At 49.1% G+C, this 23,095-nt stretch overlaps 1 protein-coding gene across 48 annotated transcripts in view; it reads right to left on the reverse strand.

Moving 5' to 3' along the window:
• The window catches only part of Sorbs1 (sorbin and SH3 domain containing 1), a 229,085-nt gene that overhangs the window by 90,332 nt on the left and 115,658 nt on the right, over nt 1-23,095 (reverse strand). For 33 of the 48 annotated variants that reach the window (XM_051146524.1, XM_051146492.1, XM_051146496.1 and 30 more), the window contains 6 exons: nt 22,695-22,748; nt 18,747-18,815; nt 16,102-16,197; nt 13,790-13,918; nt 4,921-4,947; nt 4,685-4,797 (listed from right to left, as the gene is read on the reverse strand). In XM_051146524.1, the coding sequence (XP_051002481.1) occupies nt 4,685-4,797; nt 4,921-4,947; nt 13,790-13,918; nt 16,102-16,197; nt 18,747-18,815; nt 22,695-22,704 (444 nt within the window). In that variant the 5' untranslated portion in view covers nt 22,705-22,748. The remainder of the gene's footprint in view (nt 1-4,684; nt 4,798-4,920; nt 4,948-13,789; nt 13,919-16,101; nt 16,198-18,746; nt 18,816-22,694; nt 22,749-23,095) is intronic. The other 15 variants (XM_051146500.1, XM_051146486.1, XM_051146506.1 and 12 more) reach the window with 5 other exon arrangements.

Genomic DNA, 23,095 nt, shown 5'->3' on the forward strand with positions numbered 1-23,095 from the left:
ACATAGTGTTGCTGGGGTTGAGAGGAAGCACTGAGGACCACAGACCCCAAAAGCAATGAACCAGGACACGCTGCACCTCTGGGAGCCAACCTAGCTGCCAGGGGAACAGAGATGGGCAGAGGCAGTGAGGGCTTCTGCTGGCTGATGGTGCTGGGTGGGATGTAAGGCTTGGGTGAGCTCATGTAGAGGGAGCCCTTGTAGTTGCGGTGGATAGTGGGGGGCTGCCATGCAAAGCGGTCCTCTTGAGGGGAAGGAAGGTGTGGGGGAGACAGAGCCTTTAGTAGTGGTTTCAAGACATGACATCAGGACAGGGAGAGAGGAAGAGGAGGGGAGAATGGAGAGATGGACCATTAGAAACAGCGGCACAGCATGATAAAAGACAAAACAACTCCTGACAGGCTTTTAGGCAAATCCTTCTTGCGCCCAGAGCTGTCTGGTCAGCTTCAAGGACTGACTCACGCTTACCTGCAGTGCTGGCCTGACTCACCAGGCAGGGAAGCCGAGCCAGCTCCAACATCTACGTGTCTAGTTGCATCTTTATGGACCCCTGACTCCAGGAAGTGTTCAAAGGTTCAGCTCCCAGTGGAGGAAGCTCCTGAGTTGAGCTCCCTTTCCTTAAGACTCCTGCTGTTGAAGCCTTTAGCTTTGAAAGTTGAATTTCACTAGGCTTGTCAGTTACTTTAATTCTTTCCCGGGAAGGAAAGGAGGATTGGAAGGCCCTCTTAGGAGTGTGTTCCCAGGAGCAGATGCCTTCCTTGACCCTGGCTCAGCTCTGATTCTGCAAGCATACAAAGTTCACTTAAGGGGGGGGGGGCGTTAAGGACTCCTGGGTCCATGTGTGCTCTTTCCTCAGAAGAAACAACCTCATACAATTAATCACTGAAAATGTAGCTGAAGAATACAGCTCAGACTGCCTAACACGTATAAGGCTCTGCGTTCAAGCCCCAGAACTACAAACAAAAGGGCGTGGGAGACAATCGTGAGAGTAAAACCATGTAGTCTCCCATTTCTAAGGCACATGAGCATGTAATTACCCTATGGGCCGGTCTGAGTCTGGTTTACTCAGCCAGTCCTCCATCATGCACAGGCAACTGTTTCTATACTTGGGGGTGGGAGGTGGGGGATCAACCTTAGCCACCGCACGTGAACAAAGCTCTGGTAACAGGCTCAAAGTTACAGAGTTCAAATTCATAGGTCTTCCCTCTGTGCTCAACAGCTTTCTTCCATGGGACTCAGTGGGCAGAGGGACAGGAGGCCGGCTGACTCTCCAGGCTGGTCGGCTCACTTGGGAACTAACCTCCACCCCCATCCCCGGAGGAGCAGCACCAATGCTCCCAGACTTTGCTCACTGGCCCTGATCTTCAGATTTCAGCATGAGAGCCAAACCAGAACCATCCTCTAACTGCACATGTCTGAGAGATCAGAAGTTGGTGAACACGTCACCAGCTGTGCTGTGCCCGAAAACTAGGAAGGAACTGGGAAGATGGCCCCACTGAGTAAGAGTGCTTGCTGGGCAAGCTTGAGGACCCGAGTTTGAATCCCCGGGACCCAAAGAAAAGGCTTGGCACAACTGTGCATTCCTGTAACCCTAACAATGGGATGCAGAGACAGGAGGACCCCCAGAGTTCATTGGCCAGCTGGCCTGGCTGAAACGGCAAGCTGTGATTCAGTGAAGAGCCCTGTCTCAAGGGAGTGAGACAGACAACAAGTGAGCAAAGCGCCTGACAACCTTCTTTTGTCTTTGTATGTACGCATACAGATGAGCGCATCTGCACAGTCCTAAGCAAGCAACACAAACTGCCTATACGGAGGCAGGTTTTCATCTTATTTTTATACTCTTTAGAAGATGTGTGCTAAAGGGAAGGGACATTAGAAAGGGGACTAGGTGAGAACCAACACCTTAAACACAAGTTCGAAATGACAGCTAGTCTGAATAGAGAGGCGACTATTTGAACATTCTCCATTAGGCAGATCGGAGTCTTGTCCCAGTGCATCCACAATAGTGCCAGTGGAGTGCGGCCATTTGGACCAGCCCCGAGTCCACAACAAAGAGCCCCTCTAGTATATAACAAGAGCAAAGACTGTCACATTAGCTCTTCAGGCTGGCGACCTTGGACTGAACGCTACAACACTTTGCAGACTTTGTAGTCTAATGCCGTCTGAACTAGCCACCACCACTGGGGCTTTCAGGTAAGCTGACAGGACTGACGAGCGGCAAGCAGAAACCATTTTGCTACGGGCTCAGGTTCACTTCCACTTTGCGTCAGAGTGTCCTGCGTGTGATCTCCTCTTGTCCAAAGATAGAAATCTGCTGTGATGAGTTTAACTTATTTCAGCCGTGGCCATGTATGCTACCACGATTGCATGACATCAGACACAAGCCTTCCTAGGGTTGTGACCTTGCAGAGAGGACAGTTTCCCCAGGGTGTCCGCAATACTCAAGAGTCAAAGGACACTTCCTGTCCTGGGGATTCTTCTAACTCTACAGAAGGAGGGGGTTGGGCTGAGCAAGGACACAAAGAAGTAGCTTTTTTGCTTCCGTTTTAGGACTGCAGCCTAACCTGCCCGCTGCCCACTAATGAAACTTCATTGTGGTTTTAGAAAGTGGCTCTATAAAGTTCCAGACACTTCCAGGCCTCATGTCTACTGAGACTACCTTGCTAATGATGACATCACAGAAAGGGACACTGTGGTTCCCCTGGCCCTGGGAGCAGGGGTTGGGGGGTGGGGGTGAGGGACAGCAAGCCCAGGCAGGCAGGCCATAGGATCCCCACCCAGCGCCCCCATCTTCTGGACCTTATCTTAATCCTTAAAGGAAGAGGTGCTGCCAACAAAGCCATCATAAATTCCATGAGGCTGGAACAAAACCAAGAGGCTGCCCAGCATATCTTGCCTTTATTGAAGCCAGTATGTAATTGTAGCAAGCACTACACAGCTAAGAAGTCCTGTTTACTTTCAGAAAATAAAACTACAAAGTAGTACAGGACATAAAGTTCCTGATATTCAAGTGGCAAATCTTACAGTGAAAGTGCAGAGTAAAATTCCTGTGTTAGCTAACGGACTGTCTCCCTGAAGACAGCACAGGAAATGTGAACTTGAATAACAAACAGATCCTAACATGTGCTGGTGGCAAGATCACCTGATTATAAAGCCTCCCTTATGAGCTCCTTGAGGATAGTGTTCAGTGCACTGGTCTGAGTACAAGTGCATAATAAAGTCATGTTAAATACATGTGTTTAACAGGGCTCATCTTTACCTCTCATGTGATATTTATTTATTTATATGGTGCTGGGCCTTGGATATACTAGGCAAGTCTTTCATTCCTGAAATACAACCCTACCTGGTCCTTGCTTTTGTGTGTGTGTGTGTTCATAAAACCAAGAGGCATTGGAGGATTAGCCTTTGGTCTAAGTCAACTGATGGTGAAAGACAGTGTACATCAATGTGCCTGCTTTGACTTGACCCTGGCTGGGTTCCAGTCTGGGTAGAGCAACAGTACCCACTCTTGAGACAGCTGTGGAGGAAGGGCTACTACCACAGACAACACACTATACACACCTAGAAAGCTTTCAGAAATGGGAACATTCTGGCAAGCCATTTAACAGACAAGTGACATCCAGGAAGCCAGGCCTATCCACAGTGCCTGGCTCTAAAGTGGGGAGGTAAGTTGTGGCAGGAGGCAGAAAGGCTTAATGGTGCTGCTCATCAACAAGACAGATGAGGGACAAGTTGCAGACCGAGGGAGACAGCTATGCACCCGGGGAAAAGACCATCAGATTTCCCTGTATGTGCTTGGAGCCTTTCAGTAGGAAGCACACGGGCTCATAGCAGCCAGGGGTCTTTTGAGCAGCAGCACCTCCTATGAGGAAGATGGTTCCGTTCCCTGGAAATGGCTCCTCCTCATAAACAATCCTCCATATGCCACTGAAATGATGGATCTGTTCCTTTTACCAAAATAGCATAGGGAGGAGAAGAAAGAAAGAGTAGAAAAACAGCTGGGGGCAACAACCAAAGCAAAACCATTCCTACGCAAACTGTGTGGCTTTAGAGGACTGTCTCCCATGCAAGCACTAGCCAGGCCTAGCCCTACTTAGCTTCGGAGATCAGATGACGACGCACCCATTCAGGGTGGTATGGCTGTAGATGGGGAGTTTCCTATAGCAGACCAGATCTGGACTGTGAATCCAGCCTGTGCCGCCATTGTGACCTCTGTCCCCAGGCTCTTGGGCTACTGGACTTACGGTCTGGCCACAAATACCTGATGCTAACCCGTCACTATACAGTGGCTCAAACCCTACAAGTCTCAACTTTAGGAAGCTAGTGGAATAAACGCCAGAGGCACTACCCTGAATAATAGCCTCTAAACAATTTCTTCAGAATAAGCTCAGACTTTGCCCTGCCTGTTGAAGGCTAGATGAATTCCTTCTTTCAGAACCTCTCTTCATGTGCATCAAGCCTGGAAAACAGGAGGCCTATTTCCAACACCTAGACCAGCTTCATCCCATAATCTTGTTCCCTTTGACCCCCAACTCTCCTCCTAAGAAAGGTATTCCAGAGATGAGGAAAGACTGGGCCCCTACTGCACAATCCAGCTGCGTTGGCTGGCAGGCACACATTTGGACTGTAAAACTTGGGACCAGGCACTGCTAATGAGTCTCCACCCCATGTGTGGGCAAACACCTACCTGGAGCTTGTCAGCAGAAAGGCTGGGATGTACACTTCTATAGCCCTTGGCAGCAAGTGGGGAGGGCTGGGCGTTGCCATTGGCATCAGCACTGGAAGAAAGTTTCCACTCATCTGAGACAAGAAAAACAAAAACAAACCCCCATCACTCACAGGTAACACCCGCTGGCTTCCCTCTAATTCAAGGGTCTCCGGCGCCCCGAAACACAGAAAGTAAGTGTGCAAGAAAAGCCGTACCTGCTGAAGGGTCCTCTGGCTCCAGGCCTGTGCGAGGAGCAAGAAGGATGGAAACAAAAAAGGGAAAAACAGAAACGGTTACGTTTGTGGGAAGCAAGCATGAGACTCACTGGCCAATGAAAATTAGAAGCCCTTGTCTGACACAAAACTCCCTCAGTTAAGAAGGCCCGATTGCCATAGGAACCCACTTGAAATCATGATGTGTTCACAGGCGCTGACCTTTGAGAACACAAGACTACATTCACAGGAATGAAGAAACAATTGTTCCTTGACATTCTTACTTCACAGACTGAAAGGCAGCCGAACTCTCTGCCTCTGCCGTCTAGTCCCTACTCTCTCTCACTCCCCACCCCCAAGCCTGCAGTAGGCTCAGAATGATTGTGCCCTAGCAGGCTGGGTTAATTAACGGGCCCCAGTAGTAGAACTGGAGCCTCAATAGCATGTTTTTGTTTTGGGGGGGTGTTTGTTTGGGGCTCCCAGACTGTCTCCGTCCCATTAAAAGCAGCACAAAAACATTCACACTGCGGACTGTGGAGAGGCTTAGCAGCTAAGAGGGTTTGCAATACAGTCATGAGGACCAAACTGTACCACATACCAAGCCAGGAACCCCACAAATGCCTGTAACTCCAGCTCCAAGAGATCTGATGCCCTCTTCTGGCCTCTGCCAAAGGGGGTGGGGGGAGGGGGGCTGGAAGCACAAGCAAATAAATGAATCTAATTTTTAAAATGTGAAAAGAAAATCCCACACCTGATTTGATTTCACATGGCAGTTCCACTGTCAAAATGCAGGTGTGCCAAAACTCTAACAGAACAGGCTACATGCATGAAGCCACGTGAGACACAAATGGTTAGGCTTGGGCTCCGTCCATAACACACTCCATTATTTATAATGCAAAGCCTCCACAGTTTAAGAGAAAAAGATCTGAAGTACTTCTGAACTCAAGCACTTCAAACAGGACCAATGACTCTGTGTGAGACTGCGCCACAGCGAGAGGCGGTCCCAGATAACGTGTGGGTGAATCAGCTGGTGCTTCCCAACACCCTTATTTACGGACACTGCATTCCATGCAGCTTTCATGTAACACGTATCACTCTTCTTTGCATTCTTCTATCAGCCAGTCTCGGCCAGCAAGAGGGATTTTGCTCATGGCCAGCTTGGCAACCCCTACTCTTCAGTCCTTTAACTGTTCGCTGACAGAACGTCTTTTCTCATTCCTGTAGACATAAGCAGGAGACTCGCACTCAGTCCTTGAATGTGAGCCTTCAGTTCCCTGCAGTGTGGATCTCTCAGACCCACAGTAGACTTCCCAGGTGTCAAGCTGAGATGCTAAGCACCTTTCAGGTGACAGCCATGGTGACAATCTACACCTACTTAGTATTTATTCAATTTAATTAAATGCTCTCTGTACTTCATGGATGAGAAAACAGAGAGGCCGAATGCTTTGCCCAGAGCAGAAAGCCATGTACGGGAAGGGACAAAGCAGTGCTCTGACTACCACTCACAGTGGCCAATCACACCAGTAGCCAGGGAGATGCTGGAGGCCTTTTGGTAAAAGGCAAGTAAAAGACAAGGCGGCCTGCATCCCACAAACAGTGTAGTCTAGCTGCATCAGCCCCGGGGAAGTCTGGGTAAATCCATAGTGCTGAGACTGAGATGGGGGCCCAAGAGTCTGCATTTCTCACAGTTGCCAGTGATGCTGATGCTGGCCATCCACACCCTATACTCTAACTGACAGAAAGCACACTAAAAACACCGTTATGCTGGGACACCCCTCGAGGCTCAGGGATCATCTCAGAAGAGGAAGCAGAAAGACTCTAAGAGCCAGAAGTGGTGGGTGACTACAAGGAGACAGTGTTTTCCTGACTAACCAGGCAACTGCACATGTGAGCCTGCAGCAATTCTAACAGCATTCACGAGACCCCAGCAAGCTAAAGGCAAAGGATATCTAAGCTCAGAGCGTGGGAGATGTAGGTGAGAGTTAGTTAGCTCTCTCTAAGGTAGGTTGACCACTGCCCAGTGCAGGCACCATGCCCAAGATTATTTAAACAGCACAAATGACTAGATGACTCTAAACAAAAAGAACCCAAAGTTGGGTGGGCAGGGACGTGTGTGTGTGTGTGTGTGTGTGTGTGTGTGTGTGTGTGTGTGTATGTATGTGTTATTTATTATGGTTTTGGTCAATGTGTGGAATATATACGTATGTACATGGGTGTGTTTGCCTCTGTGTGTGTGTGTGTGTGTGTGTGTGTGTGTGTGTGTGTGTGTGTGTGTGTCTGGGTAGGTGTGTGTGTACGCGCATATTGGAGGCCAGAGGTCAACAATTGAGTATCTTTCCTCAGTATCAATCCATCTTGTGTTCGGAAACACAAGGTCTCTCACTAAGCTTGGCCCTCAGTGACTCAATTAGTGCTCTCACCAGGAAGGCCCAGGACTCTGCTGTCTCTCTCCACACCAGCACTGGGGATACAGACATGAACAACTATGCTGGACTTCTACGTGGGCCCTGGGGAGCCGAGCTCAGGTCCTCATACCTGCACAGGAAGCACAGAGCCATTTCCACAGCCTGGCTTGTTTTTGAAACAGGGTCTGACTATCAGCTGATGTGGTGTTCACTATGTAGCCCAGGCTGGCCTCAAAGAAGCCCAGGCTGGCCTCAAATTCTCAAAGATCCTCCTGCTTCTGCCTTCATTGTGGTGGGATTACAGGCGTGCAACACCACATCCAGCTCAAATGATAGGAACATCCCAAAAGATATAAATCACAATGTATGATCTCTCCGTGTCATAAAAAATTCAAAGGCATACTGTCCTTGGAAAATGACTTGGGATTTTTTTTTCTTTTCATTCTAAATCTTCAAAACTGTTCCCCTCACTGTGCCCGAAAGGATAGTTCCCAGGATCTCCACAAGCAGCTTGGCTCCTTATTGATGGAGAGCATATCTCTGGCATCTTGTCAGCCCTCGTCCATTATCTTTTCTTTTGAATCTGGAAGGTTGGTAGCAGCCCAGGGCCAATTATATCTGAGTGCACAAGGTGAAGTTTTACATACATAGACATCAATTACTGGCTCCTGATGGAAGAGATTGTCAAAAATGCTTCCTCCAATAAAATGGAAGGTTGGCTTGTAGACAGATCTGCAGCCTGAAGTCAGTCAGTGTCTCTCTCTCTCTCTCTCTCTCTCTCTCTTTCTCTCTGTCTCTCTCTCTTTCTCTCTCTCCCCATGTATATAACATAATCAACTCCCCCCTCCCCTTTTTTTTTTTTTTTTTTTTTGGTTTTTCGAGACAGAGTTTCTCTGTGTAGCCTTGGCCATCCTGGACTCACTTTGTAGACCAGGCTGGCCTCGAACTCACAGCGATCCGCCTGCCTCTGCCTCCCGAGTGCTGGGACTAAAGGCGTGCGCCACCACGCCCGGCTCACTTTCCCTCTTATCCCACCTTCTTTATGTACTTTTCTGCTCTGTGGTTGTCAGCCTCCAGGTATCAGCTTTTAGCTTATTTTTTTTCTAACTTCGCTTTTTGCATCTTGCTTATTTAAAAAAAAAAAATAGTTCTTCCTGAGATGATAGGACACTCTTCACTAAGTCAAACTCAGTGTGGTCTGGGAAGTACTCGTGAGGCAGATGGTATGTGCTAAAAAGCAGTTTTATGTGTGTTACAAATCTTATTTGCACTTTTATTTACGATCCGTAGAGGAGAATTTAATACAATGAATAAAGAGGCCTGGACTTTACCCTAGGATTCTTGGAGGTAGCTTGCGCGTCTCTGGAATGCTACACCAAGTAGAGTGTCCTGTTTGCCTAAGGACTTGAACCACACCCTGACTTGGAGTCAGGGCTTTGAGCCAGCAGAGCTTCATTGCCCACTCGAGTGGAGATGAGGACCGTGCTGCACACCTATGTCTGGAGCCCCAACAAAACTTTAGATACAGAGGCTCGCACAATAATGCTGGGAAATAACCTGTCTGGGACCCTTTGCTATCTCCCCAGACTCTATACCATGTATTTCTCTGGGCTGACTTTCATCTCTATCCTTTCCCTGTAGTAATCAAACTGGATCCTTCTAGCATTAGTATTGAGTCCGACGTGGTTTGAAGACTGCCCTAAATTTGCAGCTGGATATCAGAAGAGTTGGGGCTGTTTTGTGAGGCCCTTTCCTCTAACTTTTCAGTTGGCCCTAATCCTCACAGTATATTCATAAAACCACTGATTTCAGCCAGGGCTTCCCAGAGAGACCCTGTCTCAGAAAACAAAACAAAAGGCTGATGGAATGGGGAAAGAGGGTCTAATTTGTGAGACTTCTGCTACTGCCAATCAGGAGAGCAACTATGAGCGACACACCGAAGGAAATGCGTTGACTGTAGCTGCAAGAGTCCTCCTGCCTGAGGACAACTTGCAGCAAATAGTGGGGCCATGGAGCTCAGTGCCCTGACTTCAAGGAACTGCTCATCTGAGTCGGAGTGCAGCATCTAGGTAACAAGCGACACAGTTCCCAGATCACACCAGAAAGGAACTGGGAACTGCACCCACACCAGTGCAGACTCCTTAAGTGGTCTTCCAAAAGAGTAAAAGAAAAAAGAGGAGGAAGAGGAGGAAGAAGAAGAGGAAGAGGAGAAGAAAGAGGAGGAGGAAGAGGAGGAGGATGGGGAGGAAGAGGAGGGGGAGGAGGAAAGAAGGAGGAGAGGAGGAGGAGGAGATGAAGAAGGCGACAACAATAACAACGACAACGATGATGACAGTGACAACAACGAACCTAGGGCACTCACTCTGAAGTGCCACAGCAAATACTTAGAAGTGGCTGGGCAATAAGATCATGAAACAAAGATAAAATAATGAGGCTTCTCTCAAGCTCAGGGAGTCAGTCCTAAAATCATTTCCATTTTCCCAGGTGTTTCTAATCCCAAGGTCCAATGTCCATAATCAGAGCTAAGGTGTTGGCCAGGGACCTGGAGTCCAGCTACCACTCAAAAGCAGGACTTTGTGGGTAGAGAAATAGTTCAGTGGTTAGAGCCCTTGCTGCTCTTTCAAAGAACCCCAGTTCAGTTCTTGGCACCTACATGGGGCAGGAGAGCAACTTGCAACCACCTGTAATCCCAGGTCCAATGGGATCTGTCACCTGTGTTCTCCATAGACACCAGAATTTATGTACACATACCTGCACAATCATGCATGTGTGTGCACACGTGCACGCACGTACACATACCTAAAAATAAAAGTTTAAAATTTGAATGTATATATTTTAAAGCAGGAGCCTGAATGACAGGTTTAAATTGGGCATCTCTAAGGGCCTTGGCTTCTTTTCCTCTGGTTCAATGCTCACACATGCTTCTCAGGGCGGTAGCAGCAGTCCACGAAGGAGGACATCTCCATCTTCCTGGAGTTCGTGTGGGCACAAGAGACCTAAACTTCCAAATGCCTCCTAGAACTTTCTTCTGGAAGTCCTTCTCTTGCAAGGAAACTCAACACAGTTAAGGATGGGATTGGTCATCCCTCTCCAACATCCTTCACAAGCTCCCAGCTCCGTGGGTCACATAACCTGGAAATCCGCCCGGTCGGCCTAGAATCCTTGAGCCTTGCTCGCATCAAGCCCTGTTATTTCGTTCTTTCAAAGACACGTTATCTCGTCCACCATCTCCCCTGCCCTCACTCCTGACCCAGAACCTCGTGCCTTCAAACCCATAGGAGTCAACCTTCCTGGCCTCTGGCAACAGCAAGGGACATCATGGCAGGCTTGTGCTGAATGCTTGATTATGAAAGAGCTCGTTTAATGTCACCGACTCCAGTATGACAGCACCCAGTGGATAGACGAGAGAACTGAAGCCATGTAGGCTTGACGAATCTGCTCCCATTCCAAAGACAGTAAGTGCCAAAGCCAAGAGACTGGGGCCCTGTGACTCACTAGCTACACTACCTCTCTCAAGAGGAGGAAGTTACAACAATGGCTGAAAGCTGGAGGTTTCTGTAATGGAGGTGTTGGGAATCATTTAAAGGCCGGAGCTTCCAGCCCAAGCAAATAGATGACAATGTGGCAACCTATAGGGATAAATGGAGGCAGCAAAGACGGAGAATCCAAGTGGTGATGCAGATGCTAATTTGGAGCCAATGGCTTCAACTTCCTGGTGGGAAGACACTTACTGTAAGATGGGTCTTGGAGGAGAAACTGTAGCCACCACTTTACTAAACCAGCATGATTTCTAACAACATTTAAATATTTGTCCTTATACCCACAGCTAGGTGTAGTTGTCACCCCTCAGCAAGGAAAATCCCCTTTGCAGCAGACAGAGACCATTACAGGGAACCACAGCCTGTTAAATGCAGAGCCGTGACGCGCAGACCATTACAGGGAACCACAGCCTGTTAAATGCAGAGCCGTGACGCGCAGTGCCACTCGTGCATCTGCAGCCCGACTCCTGCGCTCAGGCTCGGGAAGCACTGCCGTCAAGTGGGCAGAAAGATCCCAACATCCAGAGGAAGAGGAAGCTTGCTGTGAGAGTCTGTTGCCAAGTGACGTCACCGAAGCCATACCTATGAAGCCTCACCAAGATGGCTGCCTAAACACAACCTGCACAAGGATGACACTAACACACATGATAACATGAAAGGGGGAAATCTCATGAGGCCTTGAGACAACTAAGGGATGCTGAGAGTGTCGCCCGCAGTCATCTCCAGGAAGAGCATATCAGCTGGTGAGCCAAAAGGACAGCCCAGAAAACATATACCTACAACTAACATTATAGAGACAGAGCAGATTGCATTCATATACTTAAGAATACACACAACCACATAAACACACACACACACACACACACACACACACACACACACACACACACACCACTACCACCTCCAACAACAACGACGAAAGGAGGCCATGATTTGAACCGGAGTAAGTAGTTGTGGTTCATGGGTGAGGTTGGATGGAGAAACTGGAAAAAGGGACTGCAATTATACAATAATTGTTTTTAAAGATTAAAAATTACTTCTTAAAAAGATGTTTAAGACTGATAGCTGTCCCTTACTTCTTCCAGGTATTTGCATTTAAAACGCTTTTTAGAACTTACTGGAAAGGATCAAATTCTTTCCCATTGAATTTGTTAAATAAATGTGTAGGAATTACTGTGGGACAAGACGATGCTTCCTAGACCTCCTCAGCTGGGCACATAATTCTGTAGCAAGTGCATTGTGTAGACTGTTCTGTGTCAGTGCCACCTACAACCACTAGAGGGAGCTCAAGGCTCCTTCTCCGCTGCCTAAGGATTGGCAGGTTGAGGTAGCTTGATGGGCTTTCCTCTTTGGAGTCTCTCTCTTCCTCTCCATACCACCCAGCCTTGGGAAGGAATTATTTTGCCTTTCTTCTCAGCTGCATCTTTCCCAGAGAAAAGAATGGCAAACTGCAATAGGCCAGAAATCAAGTGTGGGCTTACAAGTAAGAACCAAGAAGCCTTTGGCCAGTTTTTGGTGCTGAGGATGGCTCGGGCCTTCCCTAGGCCTAGGAACAGAGATGGCCTCCCCGGGGTATTACCTGTAAGGAGCTTGTGTTCAAAGCCCAGCCTGGCCTCATTCTCAAGCATCAGCCTCGGTACCCATTATAGAAGGCTGGAGCAGGAAGTCAGTAGATTCGAGCATTACGCATTTGCATCCTACATAATTCCACCATATCACAACTCCCGCCTCCCACTGTACCCAAAGCTGCAAACCTTGTTTCCTTTACACTCTGGCTCAAAGCATGTGGTTAGTTTCCCAGTTTCAAGAGAAGAAAAAAAAAAAAATCCTGTAGCCGTTTTCAAACATAGCCTTTGTGCCAGTGCCACGGCATGACCTAAGAACTTGTCAGAAATACAAAAGTGAAGACCCTACCTCAGATTGATAAGCAGTCATCACAAGTCTAAACAACTGGGCTGGGCCCCTCTTGCCTGTGTACTTCTGATGACTGGGATGCAAAGAGGACGTCAGCCCTACAGAGTGGGTAGAAACTGGACCACCCCAAGCTGTGTATCCACAAGTCAGCATTTCACTACACCAGAATACACAGGCTATAGAACATTCTCTCTGGAGAGGTCAAAATAACCATAACCTCGATCTTAATCTGAACGTATCTTGTTCCATGCCACCAGGCCCATTAAAACCCTCACATCTTTCTTGGTTACAATAATCCTGTACAACCAGTACCACCAACCCTTGACACAGAGGAGAGCATTAGTTGAGGAGCCATCAGGAGGGGGAGACAGGAAGTGAACAAACATCCATCAGGATCCAGAGTGCCAGGATGAAGTCCCAACACCGTGTGATCAGCACCCTGGTTTCCCAGTCAAGGGGTCAGGGTGGGCAGAGGGTCTCTGCACGGGTCTCACCTGGCCCTTGGCCACCACTGACCTTAACCCTGCTCTCGTGATCTCCAACCCTCATCCCAACCCCCAGCCTGCTCCCTCCCCGACACCTGTGCCCCATGGTTTCCACTTCCTGGCAGCTTCGCCTTGTATTTCTGTCTCTGGCTTCTTCAGCCAGCCCTATCTGGCCAAGTCAGAACTAGCCTGAGCATTATTAAGCAGAACCTTAGGGACATCTAATCACCATCCCATGCCATGTGCTGCCAGATGCCGAGCTGTCTATATCCACACCAACACGGTCTTCAGGGCACTGGCTCTGAAACAGGGCCCTCTGCTCAGTCAAAGGAGGGATCACAAGGTGGGGCCTTCACCCAAAGCACAGTGACGACCTCCCAGTCCACATCACTGTCCCAGGATACCCCCGGGGAAGAAGGATATAGCTGACGAAACCTCAACAGCCTGATGCACCCCTGCAGAACCACAAGGACACCTCACCTACCCTCCCCTCCGCTCATCTCCCGTCCCAGACCCCAAGACAGCTCACCTGACTTGTTTTCATGCTTCGGAGACTCCTGGGGGCTCACGGGGCTGCTGCTTGGGGTTTCCCTGTAGGAAGACGAGGCCCGGAGAGTCACTGCTCCTTTCCCGGTGCAGATTTTTGTAGGGTCCATGTCTGAGAAGAAAAGATCCAAAAGAGAGCATCAGATCCAAGGCCCCCAGGGGAGCTGCATGATAATCCGTTAGCAGATGCTTATAGCAGGGGAATGAGATGAACCTGGTTACGGCTACGCCTACCCTCCAAGCATCTAGGACCAATGAAAATTAATCTGTGGTGGCAATGGTACACCAGCATCATGAGATTAGGGAGAAGAGGCAGGGTGAGTTCTGAGCAAATGCATGAGTTACAATGTCAGCCGAAACCATTTCCCACCGGACGGAATCTGGCTCACTCCGTCTGTGAAATGACGTTTGGGCTGCTAAGCAGACTTCTGGCCAGTTAGTAAGGCATGGCTCACAAGAGTTTGGGAGAACGCTCTCTCAAGCTTGCAGATCACCTTTCTCACAAAAGAGCAAGCCACCCATGCTGAGCATCGGGGACGTTTGGAAGAGAATCGCTGCTTCTTGCATCTCTCCTTGGTCAATAGCCCGGGACTATGAGACAGAGGGAGGCTGTTCAGAGATGGGAGCGGTCATACTCCAGCACAGTGAGAGAACACATAGCCAGGAGGGTGGCCAGACAGGCTCTGTCCCACTCAACAGTGTCCTCTGAACCTCTGCTTAATCTACAGACTGCCCACTGTCCACATGTAGAGGCAGGGTCCACACAGACCCTGGACATCTTTAATAAGACTCTCAAAGCAGTCATCCGCATCCAGGGCTATATGTCCCTGCTCCCTCTGTGGATATCTTAAACCACAGACAGTACCCAGCCTACAGGAACAATGTCTTTCCTACACAGACATACTTTAAAGTTCAACTCATAGACTGGGCACAGTAAAAGAGTGGCAACAGTGACTCTTATACAATGGCACCATTATAACACTGTAATAAAAGGTATTTTAAAACGTGTATTGCTTGTTTCCAGGAATCTTCCTTTAATACTTTTGACCGTGCTTCACCATAACTAACTGACACCGTGGCTAACACAGAGCCCTGCTTGCTTTAGCAGGCCTGGTGCCCCTCCTTCAGGAAAATCGGGAATGAGGCAGGAAACGGGTGCAGACCACACGGTTTCTCAGAGCACATGCGCCAAGTGTTTCTCTATGTGCAGCTGAGCACTTACTTCCTACATCCCCATACCTGCCAAACTGCTCAGAGGCCAGCGTCCTGATCTAAAATTACCACCACGAGGAGGAGGAGAGGCTGAAGGTCAGGGTGTGTTTCTGGGCGGGACTCAGCACCCTGCCCATGCCTGTTCCCAGGAGAGGGTAGTGAGTACGCAAGCTTTTCTCCCGGCTCTTTAGTCCTGCCCCAGCAGCCCTCTTCCACGGGTGGAAAGCGCTAAACCCACAGTGAACCGCAGCCCATGATGCAACCTCAGGGAACATCTGGCCCCCACCAAGAGAGAGTAAGTGGCTGGTGGCTACAAGTATCGAGAAAACCAGACCATGGTCACTTCAACTGGCAAACCCGGACACGCAGCCAGATCTGTGTAACTTCTGAACTCCACTTGTAGCTCCACAGGAAACTTTGAGTTAGAGCCTCCAGTGAACCGTGCACACACACCCCCCACCCCCGCCTCTTGGAGAGGAAAGGCAGGAAGTAAGGGCAGGTGAAGCTAGGGAGGGGCCTGAGTATCACCCAGGGAAAGGCCGTCTGACATCTCCAGGAGCTGCTTCGCATTCAGCCTGACTCAGAGCTTCTCTGTGAGGCCAGGTTAACTCTCCCAGAACCGGCGTTTTCACGGAAACCTCCTAGGAGAGCCCCACTCCAGAGCGAAGGTTCATCTGGCCTCTGCACTGAGCCTTCTAAAGCAGGGAGGGCAACGCTGCAACCTCAGGTGCCTCCCCTACTCTCTGGCTTACACTTACAGACAGATCACACACACACACACACACACACACACATACGAGAGAGAGAGAGAGAGAGAGAGAGAGAGAGAGAGAGAGAGAGAGAGAGAGAGAGAGAGAGAGAGAAAGAGAGAGAGAGAGAGAGACAGAGACAGAGACAGAGACAGAGACAGAGACAGAGAGAGAGACAGAGACAGACAGAGAGGGGGGGGGGAAACGGCTTAGGGAGAGGAAATGCCTTCTCCGCATGCAAGGATTAAGGCTCACAGCATGGTGTTAGAAGCAAAGAAGACAAGAAACCATGCATGATCCGACAATTAAAACAAACAGCCCCAAAGAGAGATACCTGGAGGGAGAGCTAGGCCTGAAGGGCTTTTCACTGTCTTCACTGGAATTATTTTAACAGCAGAAATAGAGCGGGCACACAAAGGGTCGGCAGTGGCTGAAAACACAAAAGGGTAAACGGTGCATCCAGAAAGAACTTTTGGGAGACACTCGGGCAAGTCGAGGGACTGTGCGAGGACAATAGAAGGAAGTTGCCTACGCTAAAAGAACAATGCAAGGAGCAGTCGATGCAGTCATTAAAAATAGCCTGCTTTCTTTCTTTAGGGTTCTGGGCCAAGGCGGCAGAAGCCTTCCTCCAACCATCACCCAAATAGAGTTGGTCGGTGTTTATTGGCACCTCCTGGCATGCCGGGAGCTTGCCAACGCTCTGGACAAAGAGATGAACAGAGACACAGATGGCCTGGCAAGTAGAGGAAGGAGAATGCAATCAGAGTACAAGGTGTCCATTGGGGATAGTGGGTCATCTGCTATGTAACGGGGGCTTTGAGGACAGGGCCGTGGCTGCAGGTTGAATACAGCAACAGGAGGAACACTCTCGTGGACTGCCTGTTGTGGACTGCCTGGCCCCTTCAGCCGTCACAGCTGCTTCTCCCAAAGCATACTTTCTAGGATCCTGTGCCTACTCACATACCCAACACCCTCGGACCCCAAGCAAATCAGAACCCCCATCTGGTGAGAACCAGATGGTCTTGCTTAAGCCACCCTTTGCTGAAAAAGAGATGCCAAGTGTCCAAGTGAATGATGAAGGCTCTGGGCAGTACCCTAGCACACAGTGCTGGATGCTGAGAGCCCCGTTCCTTGCCTGCCCAGATACCCATCTCAAAGGCAAGCACATCCCCAAACCTCCCTCACTCTTTCTCTTTAATGGCAGCAAAGAAAGAAAGAAAGGTGTGCTATGGTGCCAGAGTGGCTCCAATGGGCCATGCCCAGGGGTCTCAGAGTCACAGAGCACAGAATGACAACGGGTAGGTCTGCTGGGAAATAAGAGTGTTGACTCAGCATCACATGACCGAAATTGTGAAGCCAGCAGGATGGAAGATGGACAATGCCCCTCCTGCCTATTGTGTTGCTGCTTCAGAAAAGCTTACGGCAGGCACGGAGCATTAGGTCTGCAACAACGACGTCAAGAGTGGCAATTCTGCATCTATCTAGGTAGCATGGACTTTCACAGGAATCCTGTTGACTGTACTGTACAATCACTTGGGAGACCTTGTCTGCTAGCAAAGGTGAGTCCTGCTAAGGCAGAAGGAAGCCTACCCTACCTGCTGTGCTACCACCAAATTTTTAGCTTTCTTCTATGAACAGATTTATAGGGGTACAGCTGGTGGTCCCCAGGTTTCAAAAGCCTCTCCCAGGCTCCCAGTTTGAATACCCCCTGCAGTCCTTCCACAACCCTGTCTCTCCAGATTCCCTAAGGGCAAGACCCCAAGAATACAGGCCACATGAACTAACACACTGAATAAAGGAGGGTGGCAAGCCAGGGAGGGGGGAACAAAAACAGCTCTGACCTCCTGTCCCCAAGGAGCTCAGCTGCAGGCCACCCAGGCCTCCCACTCCCTAGCTTCTACCCTCTGCCTTCTCTCTCCAAAAAGTTCCTACTGGGTGAACATCCTGCCCTCTCGAAAGGAGTATTTGGATTTGTTTGATGAACATTACAAAAGCTAAACAGGGCAAACTTGGAAATTACACTTTAGGAGATGTTGCACTATGTCAGTGCCTGCGCTGAGATTGTAGCCTTTCCTCGTTGATACTTTAGAACACGGCAGATCAGTGGCCGTGGAGTGGCCGGAGCCCAGGATGGGATGCAGAAACGAACATTGAGATCAAACTCCCTCCTTCTCTAGAGAAGAGAACTCACATCTGCAGAGATGAAAGAGCCTCCTACACGGCCCTGTTTGTCACAGGCAGAACTAGGATCACGTGTACCTAATGACTCCATCTTGCTTTCTCACACTGCAGGGAACAATGTCAGGCTGAGGTAAGAGCGTCCTGGGCAAACAAGACCTCAAGAGCCGTCTTCATTTTTCAAAGCTAAGGGGATGGATTAAGTAGGAATGTGAACGTTCTCAGCAGCCGAGAGGGAGCAGCTGAGAGGGGTTCTGGAAGTGAGCCGCTTGCCTCTCAAACGTCTTACCAGATAGCTCAGTTCGCGCTTCTACCTCCAATTTGGAAGAATTTTTTAAAGTGAAAGTGTAAGGACAGAGAAGGCAGCTTAGTGGTAAAGGGCTGTCCACACATATGCAAAACTCTTTTTTTATTGAATCGCCAACATGGGGGAAGGGTGCTAAAAAGCTGAGCGGATATACATAAAACTAATGACACTGAAGTAATTTCTTTCACAGGATGTGTTCCTATTTGTGACAAGTGAAGGTGGCACCTCCAGGCCTCGGAAAGCCCCATGTACCAGGTGTGACAGTACCTGGCACTGTCTGTCCAACCTTTTATCCCAGCAGCCATGGGAGCATTATCTTCTCACAGTAAGACCACAGCTCGGGTCTCAGAAAGCCACCATGGGTTCTAAGCCTCCTAAGACTAGGCCAATGATGCCTTTCCCAGAACGGTGGGAGTGCCCCCCGGCCCAGCATGCCTTGCATCTTCTAGATAGGCTTTCTGATACCAGGCCAGGCTTCTCTTTAGCAGCCTTACCTTTGTCTGGCCCATGGCTGCCAGGTGCCAAGCCATTCACAACGGCTTTAGAGCTTCCAACATCACATTCTGAAAGAAAGAAGATAAACAGAAGGCTCATGACCATGCCCGCTCAACAATCAAGAGTCCCACATGGTCTGAGGTAGGGATAGAGTTGGGATGTTCTGCCCCAACAGATGCTGGAGCAGCTCTGTCCACCTGTATCCTGTCAGCTTTCTCAGGCCTGGGACAAACCCCCTAAGGTGCATGGGAGAGTTCTGAATGCCTTGTGGCCTGAACCAGACAGAATGCAAAAGCTATATGAGGATGAAAAGAGTGTTGGGGGGAACACAAATCTTACTGCCTCCCTGGAGTGGCTTTCTTTGACATTTAGTAAGTGTCTAAACGGCACCCCAAATTCTACTTGTCAAAGATAAGTTGTCTTTTCAACAGAGTGCCTTTAGACACTGCCCATGTTACCAGCCCAGCGATGGCATGGTGTCCTGACCACGCACCCCTTCCACCTTCCTTTTCTACTTGAAGAAGCCTCATCTACACGCCCCCGCCTGGTACTTACCTACCTCATCTCAACTCTGAGTATGTGAGAGATTTTCATATGGAGACCTTGGCTATAAAGGCCCCAGCCAGGACGCCCTCATCACCTTTTCTTACATTAGGGAAGTCCTACGTGTCCTTGGGGCTCACCTTCACTGCCACTTCAGTGTCACTTGAGATTTCCCTGAGCTCTGCTCAGCAGCAGACAACACTGAGACCCTCCCTGCCTATCAGGGTCTCCATCCATCACTTTTGTGAACTTGGAGACAGTCCAGGGAAGACCAGAGGGCGGGAAATGTTGGGATTCTGCTTCAGTCTGCCTACCTATGATGTCACTGCCTACCCGCCATGGGGGCGTGGCCCTGCTGAGTATATAAAAGAACAGGCTAATCTCGCCCCTCCCTCTTACCCCTTTTCTCTCTCGCCTCTATCCCTCTTCCTCTCCCTCTCTTCCTCTGTCTCTGTCCTCTATCTCTCTCTCTGGGGTACCCCTCTCCCTCTTCCTTCTCTCCTCGTGCTTATTTAATAAATTTCTCCATATAGTATCTGTTGTCTGGCATCTTCACCCTGGGGTATATGGCCAATGTGCTTGAAGGGACCCTCACAGAAAAATGCCAATGGAGCTATAAACATAATCATTACTACAAGTTTTTAGCCACGTTTTTGCCGGGATTGCTAGTCCATGCTAAATATGCCACAATGACTATTTCACTGTCTACTTTAGGTCCAGTCCCTGGGAGCTAGAGTTAGGAACTGCAATTCTACTGATAAGATAGTTGAGGCGCAAAGGGCCTAGCCTACCCAAGCTAGCTAAGCTGAGACTGAACCACCCCAATTCATAGGCCATCTTCTTCCCCAACTAAGATAAGCAGGTTTTTTTTCCTCAAATGCTAGGTCTAAAACCCACTTCACATCCTATGAGCATATGTGACTAAAACTAAGTCACCTTGCTGAGGCTTTTAATAGCCAGCTTCTCCAAAGTCTGGGCACCTGAGCAACACCCATCACAGGGCAGCCAGGCTGCTGCCTCTTCAGCACCTGGGCAGCCCCTCCTCCACAGCGGCTATGACTGCCCAGGGTGCATCCTGTTTGCGCTCACATCCACCGGCAGACAAAGGCTCACTCTCTTGATGTCAAATCTCCCTTGAAGCCTCATTTCAAGGATGGGTGGAAGAAGGGGAGCGTTAAGGAAGGAAATGGGCTCCAGCTTCCCACAACTGCACTCTTTAACAGTCCTGTCCCTGGGCACACAGCCTTGATCACATCCTTTCGGACTGCTGGCCTTGCATTGAGTCCTCTTGGGGAGCTTTCTGTGCGCTGCCACCAGGCCCACATTCTCCCCCGGCCCTCGCCCCCCCCCCCCGCCTTTTCCTTTTTAATTAAACATAACAACCAAACTAGAATAAGCATTTGGTATTTAGGAAAATAACACTCGAAGGAAAGCTCAGCTTTTGCTGCAGCCGGTGTTTGCCTCCACTCCACACTAGTTGGCAACCCCACACAGGTGCTATATTCCTTAAAGCTCAGTTTCCCCATCTGTATCTCAGAGGAGCGGGTGGAGGAGGGGATGAAACAAGCCCCCTTGCAAAGATGCTCCCCTTAGAGAGTGGCAGCCCAGGACCAAATGAAACAAGAACAATACAGTTTAGTTGCCATTCTTTCCAAGTAAGGATGCAAACAAATATTTTCCACGTCACATCTCTCTTCCCAATAATCACTTTCGACAGCACGTAGACAATGTACTCACAGCTTCTCCCTCCCACCTTCACGGTGGTGCTTTTGTTTCCTTGGAATTAATATGGAAATCTCAAGAAGAGATTTCCAGGTCAAAAGACCTAGGATTTTGGACTATGGGGGGGGGGGGTAAAGTTTCCTTCCAGCACCTGTCTGAGAAGAGTCCAGAGGAGGGATCCTGGCATTGGCACACCCTCATTTGCCCTTCTCCTTCCCCTGCCTTTAAAACTGTCGGGAGTAGCAGCGCTGGCTCTGAAGGGCAAGAGGCTCTAGGCTGCAGAGCAAAAGCTTTTGTTTGTTTTTAAAAGGAAATAGGAAAAAGGGCCCAGCCTATTACTAATGACAACAAAAGCTAAACGGCAGGCCTGAGGGCAGGGCTCCTCTGTCAAAACTAATACTAACATGTGTAAGGCCCTGCGTCCCATCTCCACAGAGTGGTAGCACACGCATGTAACTTCAGCACTCAGGAGGCCAAGGGAGGATGATGATGAATTCCAGGTCATCCTTGCCTACATAAGTTCAAGGCCAGCCTGGACTATGACACTGTATCTAAATACAAAAGAAGGAGCCAGAAGACAAATCAAAGAAACTGAGTCAGCAGGCAGCACCCATGTCTGCTGAAAACACACCGAAGGGGCCCAAGGCACACCAAGGACCTCACTTTGCAAGGAGAAACTCCAGGCTAAGAAGAACAAGACACCACACATGCAGACCCTGTTGTGTCTTAGGCACAGTGCTCGGCACGTTAAAAGCTTTGCTATACTCAGTCTAAGAAAATTCCCAATGGGTCAGCGCCATCACAATGCCAACTTCACAGAGGGCGAGCAAAGGCACATCTCGCACAGACCCAAGCTGCACAAGAAGTGTATGAGGAAGGGTACAGCCTTGAGCTGCTCTACTCCAACGGGCCTCCCAGGCCTTGCCACACCTGGTGCTATGCACTTCAAGACTTGCCTAAACAAGCGCTGTGTGTAAGTAAATGGGAAAGGCTTTATATAGCGGTCTCTAAAAATGCCTTCAATATGGTATAGAAGAACAGTAGACCCCTGGGTGAGATGCTCAAGTGGTCCACTGCCTCCCATCCCAACCTGTAGGTCCAGGAGGCCAAGGTGAGACCAATACCCACAAGGAAACATCTCCAGGCTGGACACTGAAAATCCTCGGCTGCATGACACACATGGACCAGTCCCCTGTTCTGTCCTCCCTGCTCCGAGCTTTCCATTCCAGTCCAAGACTAAAAATACTCGAAACACTCATTTATTTAGATCTTGATTCCTAAAAGCATACTCTAGCTGTTCTGCAAGCCGGATAAAGGAAGTGTTGGGTTAGCCCCCATCCGGGGATGGTTATGATTAAAATGTGTACTTTGCATCAGTCATCTAGATTAAGAAATGCCACAAGGTGTAGAAATGTGTCAGATTTTATCAACTGTTATACTTAAAATAACTGCAACTTATTGTATGCCGACTATATCCCACTGAAAGGAAAGGAGCCACTTATAAAGCTAGACATGGCACATACGGTGTATGGTACAGTTCTTCAGAGATGAGTGCTGGGTAATCATTTGCATTGTAAGTGCCAATGCTGCTGTTGAAAACTTTAAGGCATATGGAAATCTCAATGAACCGGGCAGTTCTGTAGATGTGGCAAGAAGAAAAGGGAGGACTGAAAATGACCTACCAGAGCTCATGCTGGCGATGGGCAAGTCTTCTACAGCTGTGGCTCCGGATGGCTCTGCAGAGAAGCACACAATGGAGTGGATGAACGGCAGCTGCAGGACAAGTCCCCACAGTCAGTGTTAAAAATGCAAACACTGTAACCCTTGGTCAAACAGAGCAGAGCTGGAGGCCAGCCACGCGGCCAGGCTTCCAGGTCTCTGCTAGGCAGACAATCCGGGGACTTCAGGCTTCTAACTCAACTTCCTCGCCTCACTTTTGTCATCCTGACTATGTCTAGCCGCAATCCCTGATCTCCTGTGGCAACAAGCCAATTAAAAGCTTAAACTTTATAAATAGTGTTAAACAAACAAACAAAAAACTATCATCAGTGGGTAATAGGTAATTGAGGGTGTTTACATACAG

This window comes from Acomys russatus, chromosome 5 (assembly GCF_903995435.1).
Source record: "Acomys russatus chromosome 5, mAcoRus1.1, whole genome shotgun sequence".
Classification (NCBI taxonomy): Eukaryota; Metazoa; Chordata; class Mammalia; order Rodentia; family Muridae; genus Acomys; species Acomys russatus.